The sequence below is a fragment of the Anthonomus grandis genome, chromosome 11, assembly GCF_022605725.1.
Source record: "Anthonomus grandis grandis chromosome 11, icAntGran1.3, whole genome shotgun sequence".
NCBI lineage: Eukaryota > Metazoa > Arthropoda > Insecta > Coleoptera > Curculionidae > Anthonomus > Anthonomus grandis.
Window position 1 is genome coordinate 25,010,793 of NC_065556.1, and position 13,046 is coordinate 25,023,838.

At 26.9% G+C, this 13,046-nt stretch overlaps 1 protein-coding gene across 1 annotated transcript in view; it reads left to right on the top strand.

Annotated features, from left to right (window-relative positions):
* Positions 1-12,839, top strand: part of LOC126742585 (homeobox protein rough-like) — a 74,987-nt gene extending 62,148 nt beyond the window's left edge. Inside the window, exon 2 of the mRNA XM_050449318.1 lies at positions 12,058-12,839. Coding sequence (XP_050305275.1) covers positions 12,058-12,437 — 380 coding nt within the window. The 3' untranslated portion in view covers positions 12,438-12,839. The remainder of the gene's footprint in view (positions 1-12,057) is intronic.
* Positions 12,840-13,046: the final 207 nt, after the last annotated feature.

Sequence of the window (13,046 nt, forward strand, 5' to 3'; positions counted from 1 at the left end):
CAGTTATAATTTTATAACTGTATTGCCCACCCTCGAATCTATAATCAACTCAGCCCCATAATTAAATAAACCAAAAATTGACATATCATTGGCCAGAGGGCGTGAATATAAACTTCGCTGGTGTCAGCTGCCGAAAATTAAAAAAAAAATAATAACCACACAATAGGAAACCACATCCTCGGTAGGTGGCGGCGCAACTCCCACCACCCCGAAAAGGGCTATTAAGGGCTCTCAAAAAGGGAAATTTATTTATTACGAAAGGGTGTCGGACCTTAACAATAAAATAAATTGTTTCCTGCACGGCGAACAATAAAGACCACCACCGCCTAATATCTCGGGGAGAAAAAACTGATGACTTTATTACATATGCGGTGTGGCGTGAGAGAAACACTTTGTATAATTTGTGTTTTTTCTAATACGTAATTGTCTGTTCTGACAATTTTAAAACTGGTTGCCCCTCGGGGATGTGTTGCGGTTTTTGGGGCTGAAAACCAATAAAGACATTATAGGAAACATATGTAAATATGCCTTAATATAGTTATAATATTGGGGTAAATATTCTTGAAAATGATCGAGTGCAAGAAGAAAAAATTCACTTTTAATGGTTTGGTATTCAATTTTACATATAAATGTATGTAGCAAATTGACAATGTATAAATATGTTTTTTATACAGGGTGTTCCTTAAAGACGTGCTAATATTTAAGGAGGTAATTCCTGTACCCATTTTAAGAAAAAAAGTTCTGATGAACATATGTTCCTAACGTCTTAACTTTTGAGATACAGGGTGTTAAAGTTTTCCAAAAAATGTAGTTTTTTAATAATAACTTAAACAATATTGTAGACATTTTTATGAAATTTGGTACATGTATTCTCTGCATCAAGATGCATTTTTTAATGTGTAAAAAAATATTTAATAAATTATAAATACTACGCCGCTGCTTTTTCATAAAATAAAAATTATTTTTTAAATCCCCAATCACTTCTTGGAAAATTTGATCTTTTAGTTTTTTTTGGTCTAATGCATAGTTTTTGCTTAAAAAAATAAAAACAATTTTACTTCCCTAAAAATCCGATGCGGTTTGAAAATGTTTGTTCGTCGATTGCAAGCAAATTAAGGGACCAGATTTATTACAAAATTTTCTTTTTTTAGCAAAAATTATGCGTCGGACGCAAAAAAATAAAAATTCAGATTTGCTAAAAAGTGATTGAAAATTTTAAAAGTAATTTTTATTTTAAGAAAAAGCGATGGCGTAGTATTTTTTTCACTAAAAATATTCAATAGAAGACCTATAGGGACGCCACTGGCAAAGAAAAAAAAATTTTGCACATCAAAAAATGCGCCTTCATGCACAGAATATAGGTACCAAATTTCATAAAAATGTCTACAATATTGTTTTAAATATTAGCATGTCTTTAAGGTTTAACATAAAATTGTGTTTCTTTGTTAAGGCACCAGTTGCTTTACAAATCTAATTATTTTTACTCATTAAACGTAATTCTATTTTAAAACTAATAAAATCAATTAACACAGGACCAGGCCTGATGCACCCTATAAATTCTCGTTGTCATCCCCATATAAATTTCAAACGTTTCCTACCATTTACCGAAAAGATATAAACTATAAACTCGAGAGATCATTTATCCAAACGATCCGACACCAGAGCCGTACATCGTAAACGGCCGTAATGAAACAAGTCAAGTGCGAAAGTGGATTTTAGTTATTTGACGCAACAAAATGGCCCCTTAACAAAAGAAGATCGTTTCCTGGGGTGGTAATTGCCGATTTAGACGTATTACCCTGGATTCCTCCGGATTAATGTGTGGAAGGACAGCTCGTATAAGGAAGGTCCCTTCGTATTTTATTATACACTCGTAGTTTCTGCTATTGTGTATTGCACTAACCGCGAAATATAAATATTTAAATGAGGCTTTTAAATGATATTAAAAAAAACTTAATTGCTGGTTCACACTTTTCTTATAACTTACCGACCGTTTACGATCTATTGTTTTTCCGTATCGCGGACTTTTATGTATCTTTTGTTGTCCTATTTTCAGTTTTTAACTGCCAACTTATATACATTGTTGCGGCCGTAACTTATCTGCTACTTAGGTAAACCATTGTGTTAAAATATGAGAAAGTAACTTGAGTGCGCCTATAAAAGTTTGTATGTCGAGTTTGGTTTATAGATCCGGTCTGTAATGGAAAAAAATACTTTTATATTGACAAACGTATATGGTGACCAACTGAAGCATGGGTACCCTATATATGTCTATAACTATTTAGGAGAAAAATATTGTTAGAATATTCTTCAAACGAAGTAAATATTCTTAAATAAATTATGAGCTTAACCTAATTAATACTTTAACCAATAGCTGAACACTTAAATCTTCTTTTGCATTTGGTGAACATATAAGATCTAATAACCCTAATTTTAGTCCAAAGTCTAATTCTAAAATCCTTCAACAAGTTACTTCTAGACTTACGTTACATAGGAGACAAGGGTAACCAGATCTTCTATTTAATTTCGTTAAAAAAATGCACTAATAAAGTAATTTTTGTTAATAAAATTACATTGCTATGGTATTTTAATCTAGGTTTTACTGAAACGACCATAAACAACATTTTGTAACGTTTTTTAATATTCTATATTTTTTATATCTTTAAAACGCTCCAAGGTTGCCATATGAAAATTTTAAAGATATCTCGAATGTTTTTTTTAATGTTCTAGGAACGTTTTTGTAACATTTTTTTATATTCCTTTACATACCTTACAAATTTAATTAACTTTATATTTGATTCAAAAAATATATATAAAATTAAAAAAAGGCCCCAACAAGAGAACTAACTTAAAAATTAATTCAGTTAAAAATCTTATATTTGTTATTGAAAAATGTTGTTTTTAGTAAATCATGCTTATGAAAAGTAGTATAATAAAAAAAATATATTTATATATATATATATATAAGAACTATAAGTCAAAGCTTTATGCAATCTAAGACTAAAAAATGAAAATATGTGTTAAAAGAATTTTAAAATGCATTAATGTTTAAATTGTTTTTTTTTTGAGATTTTTGTTTATTTATTTTTTTAATTTCTCCTATATTTTTAACATTATTAAAGCTCATATTAAGAATCGAATAATTATTATATATCAAATGGGTATAAATAAAAAATACGAGTAACATAACTCTTCTTTACCATGCCATTAAACAATTAATAAGATTAATTTAAAAAAAATTACATATGGTTTTAAACATCTATGTTGTTGATAAATAAAAAATATTAAACAAATTACAAAGAGGCCTAAATAAGATTTTATAATTACTTTTATTCTTAAATAATGGGTACAGATTTTTTCAATTATTTAAAAAATTTAAATGTCAGGAAATCTGGATTTTATTGTGTTTATGTGGGATTTTGTTAGATTTAAATAAATCAAAGAACAAATATTAAGCGTTGTAAAATCCAGACTTTGCTGGTTATTTTAACTAATTAAAAAAAATTAAAACAATATTTTAACGTGTTTTCTAAGATTATTTTTCTGCTAAAATTAACTAATTAAATTAAAATTTATTTTGATAAATGGAAATAAAATTATGTTTTTCATGTAAAATTAGATACATTCCAAAAGAAAAATACTATTTACAGGCGATTTACAAGCACTATTTAGATAATGAAACGATGATATATAAAATAGGTGGAAAAATCGAATTCTCATTTATATCTCCCTATCTCAGTCTCAAAGTTAGAAGAGGATGAAAATAAAATGATATTTTTCGGTTATAATTAGATACATTACTGGAGAAAAACACTATTTGCTGGCGATCCAAACACTATTTCAAAAATGAAACAATGATATAGAAAAAGATGGAAAAATTGAATTCTCATTTATATATAATTCTCATTTAATATTTTAGTTAATAGTCTATTATTATTTTCTCCTAAAACGTGTTCAATTTCTAAAGTAAATATAAAAATTCTGGTTTTAACGAAAACTTATTTTACAAATATCTATTAAATAAAACTAAAAAAAAATTACCTAAATAATTAATATATTCAAGAAAACGCCCGGCATATTTACAAAATTAATATATATTGCCATACCCATTTATCTAAACCTAAAATTTAAAAAAAATCCACCCAACTTAATTTAATTAACGAACATCAAACATCCATCATCGGATTGGCAGGTGCCGCGCCGGTACGTTCTTGCAACAAAAGCGGGCGTCCGAAAATTAAAACCACATTTACGGCCCATTTCTTTCACTTAACCGTCAAAGTTAGCAATTATTTTAAAATTTAACATCGAGGCGGTGAGAAATTATATATATTGACTTAAATTATTTCTTCTTTAAGAAGCGAAGCCCGGCACACATCGAGCATTGATGTCAAAAGGGTCTTAAGTTGGTCCAACCCCCGTTTTGGTTTTGATGTGGGAGCGATTTTAATTGTTGGAGTTTTTGTGTGAGTAAGTGCTCATTAAAATGGGATTTTAGAAATACATTAATACTGCCCTGCTTAGGCAAGTTGTCCTAACTGCTAAATAGTAGTTTTGAGAAATCTCTTATTTTAATGTATTTGTATGCACTTTTTTAATTATTTAATCCGATTTTTTTTTTCTGAAATATATGGTAAAAAAAATAACACTATACGTCAATTTAGGGTTAGGTTTATTAACTCTCTTTATTCTCCAAAATATTTGTAGTCAGGACAATTTCAACTACAGAAAAATACAAAATCCTAAGCTCAAATATCACAAGTGAAAAACAAATAATACCAAATCAAATAATAGCAACTCTAGAGCCTAAAACAACTTAAACAAAAATAGATGACAAGGTACATATACAGGGTGTTGGGTTCATTATTTGCTAAATTGAATTGGCTGAAAGAAGACATTTTTTAACTCTTTTTTCAGCCAATTAAATTTGCCAAATGATGACCAAACACTCTGTAATTTTTAAAACTATTCATTTTCAGTTCATGTCACCAGAATCATGAATCAATGAAATTGGTAAATTTTCCCAAAATAAAAGCCTGTTTGGTCGTATATGATCCTTTAATTTACTGAATAAATTGTTTTTTCTAATTAAATTAATTCCCTTAGGAGCATTTCTTTGTTTTGGCATAGTTAGCTCATATTTGCAAAACTTAGCCAAAATTATATTATCCAACTGCTTAAGTTCATGAGAAAAATTTTCTTTATAATATAAAAATTTACAACCTCTTTCAAAATTTATTTGAATTACATTTTCTAAATAAACGCAGTCATTAAGTTTCTGTAGCTTCTGCTTTGAAGTATAACCAGTAAATGTAAAAAAATTATATACAGTCATTTCCAAGACATTAACCTTCCTTGAATTGGCATTTTGAACTGAGTCTCTAAAATCAGTAAAATCATAAACTTTTTCTAAAATCTATTGAAGACAATTCGTTTTAGGAACCCTTGCAGTTTTTGCAGTTAGGCCAAAATGAATAGTACTATTTCGGGTATTTCAAATACACATAGGACTTTCTCGTTTAGAAGGCCGAAAGGTTATTGCCATTTACGTGCAAAACCGTCTTAATCCTAAAAACCATTTTTTGCAGTTAGGATAACTTGCCTTAGTAGGACAGAATATATATGTATGTTTTTTTTTGCTCACTTTTTAACAAGCATATTGCCTACCAAAAACCGCCAAAGTTCTCCCAATTGTTAAAAAAGTTGACAAATTCAATTCTTATTATTATCTTATTTTAAACATTATATGCTCTGTTTGACATAATACCTTTAAAATTATAATTTACTGTTTGTCTGTCAACCTGAGTTTTTAGGAAGTAAATTCACTGAAACTGCACTCTGTGAAAGCTTGAATCATATTCATCATAAGCTTGATATTAATTTTTATTTGTCAGAGTTACATGCGGCATTAAATAAGGCAAATTAAAATTAAAATTAGGGCACAATATGTAGAGAATTTCCAATAACAAACTAAATTCAATAGCACATAATTATTAGGCTTTAAAATAATATTTAATAAATTGGTTTGATACTTCGTTATTTGAAAAAAATATATATTTTAAAGAAATGACCAAATACACTCCCTGCTGGTCAATAATTTGCTTTAAGACCTCGTTTAACTCTCTAGAAAATTCGTGCAAATCTGGATATTTTTTAAGAATTATGAGCATTTTAATTTGTATGTGTATATTTTTAAAAATTGCAAATCTTGATGCAAAAACATTGAAACATATTGGAAAATATGGTGGAATTCAAGTAAAACTCTTTCCAGTGTTTTATACACTTAAAGACTACATCGAGGTACATTGTATTCTGTCAGCAACTCACTGCAAGGCAAGTCATGTAACTTTAACGTATATTAATTAAAGTTCAATTATTAAAGTTATAATTCACATCCTATCTATATTATTCTTGAAAATCTGTAAAAATATATAATTTTAGATTATTGCTGGAAAAAATAAATAATTTTTAAAATTAATTTCTTTAAAATCTCCCAATTCTAATGTCTATCTGATATATAATCAATGACTGATAATTTAAAGGGACTAATAATTTCTCCAAACCTACTAACTTTTGCAAAATATTTTTTATTAATGTTTTACTTTTAATCCTTCATTTTGCTATAAAAATTATTTAATGTATATTAATAAAGGTAATTATTACTAAATATTTGGTATTTTTACATACAAGAATTTATAATATATTTTTATATAAAAGGCATATTTGATATTAAATAATCCATTTAAAATGCCTAATTTTTCCAAAGCATTTAAAACTTTAGGTATACAAAAAGATAATATTTCTTCAAAAATTATTCTTCATCTTTAAAATAATTGGTGAATAATTTAATATATAAACAATATTTGGATAATTTTCCCTTTAAAAAATATAAGTTATCATGTTTTATTTATTAAATGTTCATGCAATTGGACACCTCAAAATATTATACAACTTGTGTTTATCTTTAGATTCTTTAAGAACAAAATTCTCATTAAAAAAATCCAAATTAAAAATCTTTACATCGAAACTGTTAATGGCTTGAACTATGACATTAAAAAGTTAGTAGGTAAAGTGTTCTTTTCGCAAACAAAATGGGAATCCTCTAATTTTAGGAGTGTTCTTGCCATCATTAGACTTTAAACTCTAACACTTGCCGAAATTAGAGGATTCGCATTTTATTTATAGAGAAAAGACTTCTTTTACTGACCCACTGACTTAAATTAATTTCAAAACTATGCAAAATAATAAACAGCATCGAAATGGTACAATAAAAAGGTACTTACAGACTTTTATTGCACAACAGGCTTAACCTTTAAGAATCAGATAACCCAATTTCATGTTAGAGAAATCTTTAAGGATATCAATTAAATAAATTGCAAAGAACTCAAAATAAAACAATTAAGATCATATTTAAATTAGGTTATTGCACACAAATTCAAGAAGTGTACAATGTGATCAAAATATGGATTCTTGAAAAACCTGGAAATTATTTCAAATTTTTGTAAAGCGTTTCTTGCACAAAACATTAATATTTTTATATACAAAAATGTTATAATATAATAGAGAATAAATTTCAAATAATTTTATAAAATATATATTTTATAAATCATGGTTAAAACTATAACGTGATTGCTACTAAAAATCTTGTCAATATAGATTTAACTAAAGCACATAAAATATTATTTGATATTGAATAATTTATTTCTTGAAAAACGATTGAATAATTTTCATAGCTAATTCTCTTAAAACAGGAATATTTCGGCTTTTTTCTCTGCAAAGTTCCATGATATCTTCAACTATATTAAACAAAGTATATGTTACTTTATTATATTTATTAAATAATTCGTTCTGTAGAAGACCTGATGTTTACTTAGAACAAAATTGTCATTCTTATCAAAGGATCAGCGACTCGCCTGAGAAAAATTAAAATTTCTTTCCATCTAAAGCGTTAATGTCTTAATAAATTAAACTGTATTTTTTTGCTACTCCGCTGCCTTAAATTAATTAGAAAACCGTGCAAAACAACCGTGAGTAGCAAAATAATAAAGAGCATCGAAATGAGACATTTCCAAAGTACAACAAGAAGCCACCGCATTTTTTGCTCCCATCTCAATAACAATGATGGAAAACAAGCTCAATCAAGTCGCACGGCATCACCATCATCATCATCATCAAGGCGAATTCATCGAATTCCTTAAAAAATTAATAACGAAAATGCAAAGAAGAAACCAAAGACACGAAACCGGGGGTATTCTTTTCTGCTTTGCTGTAGGTGAGGAGCGAGCTAAAGCGTCCGCCGGACCATATCGAGTCATTTAAAGACACTACCTCGGCCGCATGTGGTACTAATGAATTGGCCGAGTGTCGGCTTGGGACCACAAAGGCGGCGAATTAGTCACACCTGCCTGGTAGTGCCGGAGAGCAAAGGAGAGCCTAACTGAAAGAATGATTTGGCGTTATCATTAATAATAATAATACGCGGTGTAACCCACTTGTCTTCATACGTTTGCATTTGCCCGGGTTGCCTCTCTTAACTATGATCGGTAAAATTATGATTTTTCTTCTTTCTTCATCTGGGAATTATCATCAATCGGGTCGTTCGGACCACCCAGTATAGATTATTAGTCGGCGATTTCTTGTGGGTTTTTCTTTAAAATTTATATTTTTTTTACAGTGGTTAATAAATTTGTAAATAAAGTTTTAGCATTGATTATATAAATCCCAATTATTACTATATTAAAAAGACTAATATTTTTCTCTCCAGAAAATAAAATTCCAATCTTCCAAGAGTGAGGCATTTCCATGAGATAAAATCACACTAAATTGCGGTGATTACAAACGATCAAAGATATAAATATATATAAAATAAGAATCAATCATAATAGAACATCAATCATTCACTCCACTTTCAATATAAACTTCTTCATAATAATGAAACTATACTCATATAAAAACCACTCTCGAAAATTAAGCTTTAAGATGGTAAATATAGAAATATTATAGAAATGTTGAATAGCTGTTAAAAAACTGTAATTTTAGTATATCAATAAATATTTTATAATTCTTAACGGAAATCAGTTCTTTTCTTATTAATTATCATTATTTAATTCAGATATCTTAATATTGCTCATCCTAATTAAAAAAAATGCATAATTCAAACGGGAACAATACACCACTTGTAGATAAACCACTTACAGAATAAGATTTATTTGCAATAAAATTATTTATAGCATAATTTAAGTGGACGTGATACATCAATTATTAAAAATAATATATATTTATATATTCCGCCACATAGTGGTGTTAAATCTGACAAAATACTACATATGTATGTGTGGGGTTATATAAGGGGTTTCTGTAATTTTACACCTTATGTAAAAAAAGGTTTTAGTTTGAGTTTAATTATTTACCATATTTTTTAATTATAAAAAATTATAAAAATTGATATATTACCTTTTAGAATTTGCAATATTTAAAATATTATACAAATATTTAAGGACCTTTATTAAAGCTTGTTATAACAAATTAATGTAATTAATTAAATTTATTTAAAATGGTTTTATTGATTTTTTAAGCCTAAAGAAGCATTATTTTTTTTATTTCATTTAACGTTTACAAAAATGGATTTATGTAATATAAATTTCATACTCAATTATATAATAGAATTTATATCTATTGTATACTTTCTTTATATTAATGACATTTTATATGTATTTTTCATAATTTTTTAGCTCATATTAAATTTTAACCCTTAATTATGGATTTACTTTAACAAGCATAAAAATTTTGAATTATTTTTTCTTATTTTGGAAATGAATTTATTAATTAAATTGTTAAATAAAATTGAAAAGTTCAACAATACCTGCTTTATTTTAATGTAAACTTAAGAATAAGCTTTAAATTTTATACATATAAATTAGTACATAATTTAATTGAGCACGATACACCATTTATTAACAATTTACTTGGTAGTATTTATAATGAAGCTATATCACAAAAAAAATATATTCGTGATAGATTAATTCACAGCATAATTTAAATGAAGATTGTTAAGAATAATGTATACATATGTACTGCGCCATGTAGTGATGGTAAATGTGAAAAATTACTTATAGAAACACTTTGTATTTATGGGTTTAATAATAAGTTTATGTATTAAAAATAAAAAGTTATTTAAAATAAAAAATTAAATTAAAAAAGTAAAAAATTATTTAAAATAGTATTTTCTAGTCTTTTAGAATTTGAAATACTTAAAATATTAGGCAAATAATTAAAGGCTTGAAATTATAATAATTTATGTTATTGATGAAGTATATTTTACAAACTTAATTTTCTTAAGGAAATATACAGAAATATACATATTTTCTATATTCAATATAAAAGCATTTAAATTTTTATTCTCGAATATTTAAACAACAAATACAAACCAAAATTATTTAAAATTAATTTTTGATGGACCATTTGTGTATATTTAAATTTCATAATTAGTTATATAATAAAATTGATGTCTATTGTATGTACATAAATCGTACGTAATCTCCTCTAAAACCTTTTAAATATATATTTTTTTAAATTAATAAATGAACTTTATTGATTAAATTAGCAAGTAAAATTAAACAAATTGATAAACATAAAAATATCCGCTTTATTTTAAGGTAAACTTTTAGATTTTAAATTTTATAGATATTAGTACATACATAATTCAAATGAGCACGATTCACCCTTTAATAATAATTGACTAATTAATTGATTACATATATGTATATAAACGTATGTAATATTCGTAATATAACCATGAAAAAAATTAATTTAAAATTTTTCCTCTCTGTGCCTTTCTTCTTTTAATCTAGTTCTAATTCTGCTTCTTTCTTAAACTGTATAAGGCTTAATTTAGGCATTTAAAAAATTAACTCTTTGACTTTATAAATTAGAATGCATAACTTAAATGAACACGATATACTAATAACCTGACAATAATACGTGATAAATAGATTTTGTATTAAAGGCATAATTAGAAAATAAAGTTTATTAAAAAGCAATTTGTTAAGGGTTTTTTAGTAAATTTTTGTAGAGGGGTATATTAAAAGAGAATAATCAGAAAATTAATTAAATTTTGATAAATTTTTAAAAGGTTAAGGTTTACTCAAACACCCAAATTATGGTTTAAATAAAATGTATCCTAATTTACAAAAGACGACGATTTTATATAGGAATCTGTAGATTTGTATAGAATAGCCTTAAAAAGCTAATAAAATTGGCCTTTGTGCTAAATAGATATCATCAAAGTTCTATCATTCTTAAAGCTTATAAAAATATATTTTCAACTTTGACTAATACTGGAATATTCATATATTTCTGGTTTAAATAATCAACATCTTCATCTCTTTCTTGTATCAGGTTTATTCCTATCATCAATAATCATGATTTCCATTCTATTAATGATTGATGCTGAATTGATTCAATAAAGATGAAAACTTCATAAACTTCAGCGTTTTCAATCGCGTTTTATTTTATTGCTCATTTATTTCTTCCTTCCTTCTATTCTGATTTTATTCCTTTAAATTGTAGGTGAAACTTTTCTCAATTTGCATTTTAATTTCTCAAATTGCATCATCTTATTGATACTATAGTCCAAGCATGTTGCAAGCAGATAGGGTGATAAAATCAATTTTACAGGATTTTAAATTATCTTAGTCTGATTAGGATGATGTTGATAATAGGTTCTATCAGGTTTAATACTTTCGTATTTTTGTCATAATTAATATTCCTCAGAGCTTATTTGAATTTCTAGCAATAGAAATTTGTCACAAAAGTCAAGCCATAACTAAATATCGAAAATGGATGTTAAAATGATCAAAGTTTCATCATTGCTGTTTTTTTTTCTTATAAGATCTGCTGAATCTAGATGCTGAACACTCACTGGAGTGTACAAATGTTGATAGTATTTCGAACTTCAAGGTTTTATTAAAAAACCAGCATAACTTAAGCGGGCATGATATACTATTTTTTAACCCAAACCAAAGACATTTAAATCAATGCTACTTTTTTTTATTTCAGACGGTCAAAATCACCTAAACCTGTTCAACAACCGACAGCAACCGAAAAAGAAACGAAAATCCCGCACCGCCTTCACCAACCATCAGATTTTCGAGCTGGAAAAACGATTCCTGTACCAAAAGTACCTGAGTCCAGCGGACAGGGATGAAATCGCCCAAAGTTTAGGACTGACGAACGCCCAAGTAATAACCTGGTTCCAGAACCGTAGGGCCAAGTTAAAAAGGGACATGGAAGAACTGAAAAAGGACGTGGAAAGTGTGAAAATCTTGACGGCCCATAAGAGCTTTCTGGAAAACGTTCAGGACTTGGGAATTTTGAAAAAGAAAGCGGTGGCGAGCGAAGACGATTGTCCAAAAAATTTGGTTATTAGTGATAAATAGATTAATTATTTATTAAGTTCATATATTCCTAGTACGTAATAAATTACTGTTTATATGCAGGGTGTCATAAGCTCGTAGGATATAAAAAACACCTTTTTTATTCTAATTTTTTAATACTAAATTTATTTACTATGACATTTTGCATATTTAAAACTGAATTTATTTTTTAGGATCCAGAAAGTATTGTAAACCAGTAATCTTGTACGTACTATACGACTTTTAGAACAAGTGACATAATTCTTGTAATAATTTTTTAGTGTCGACTTTTATTTTGACAATAAATAGTTGTCAAAGTAAAGGAGCAATAAAAATTAGGTAAATATATAAAAAGTTCCTTACAACAATATTAATATATTCAAAAAGTGTGAACGTGTACATAAATATGTAGCTGCTGTCTTTTAAAGATCTTCAACATACATTTTTCTCAGTATTTCAAAATTTTGTGTTTTAGCAAGAGAGTTAAAATTTTAAAATTATATTTACTGACAATGATTTCAATATTTAAACATTTACATGTTAATATTAGAGTGATAACTGCTTAGAAAATAAGTACTTTTCTGTACATTAATATAACCTTTGTATATACTTGTAAATAATGACAATTTTATC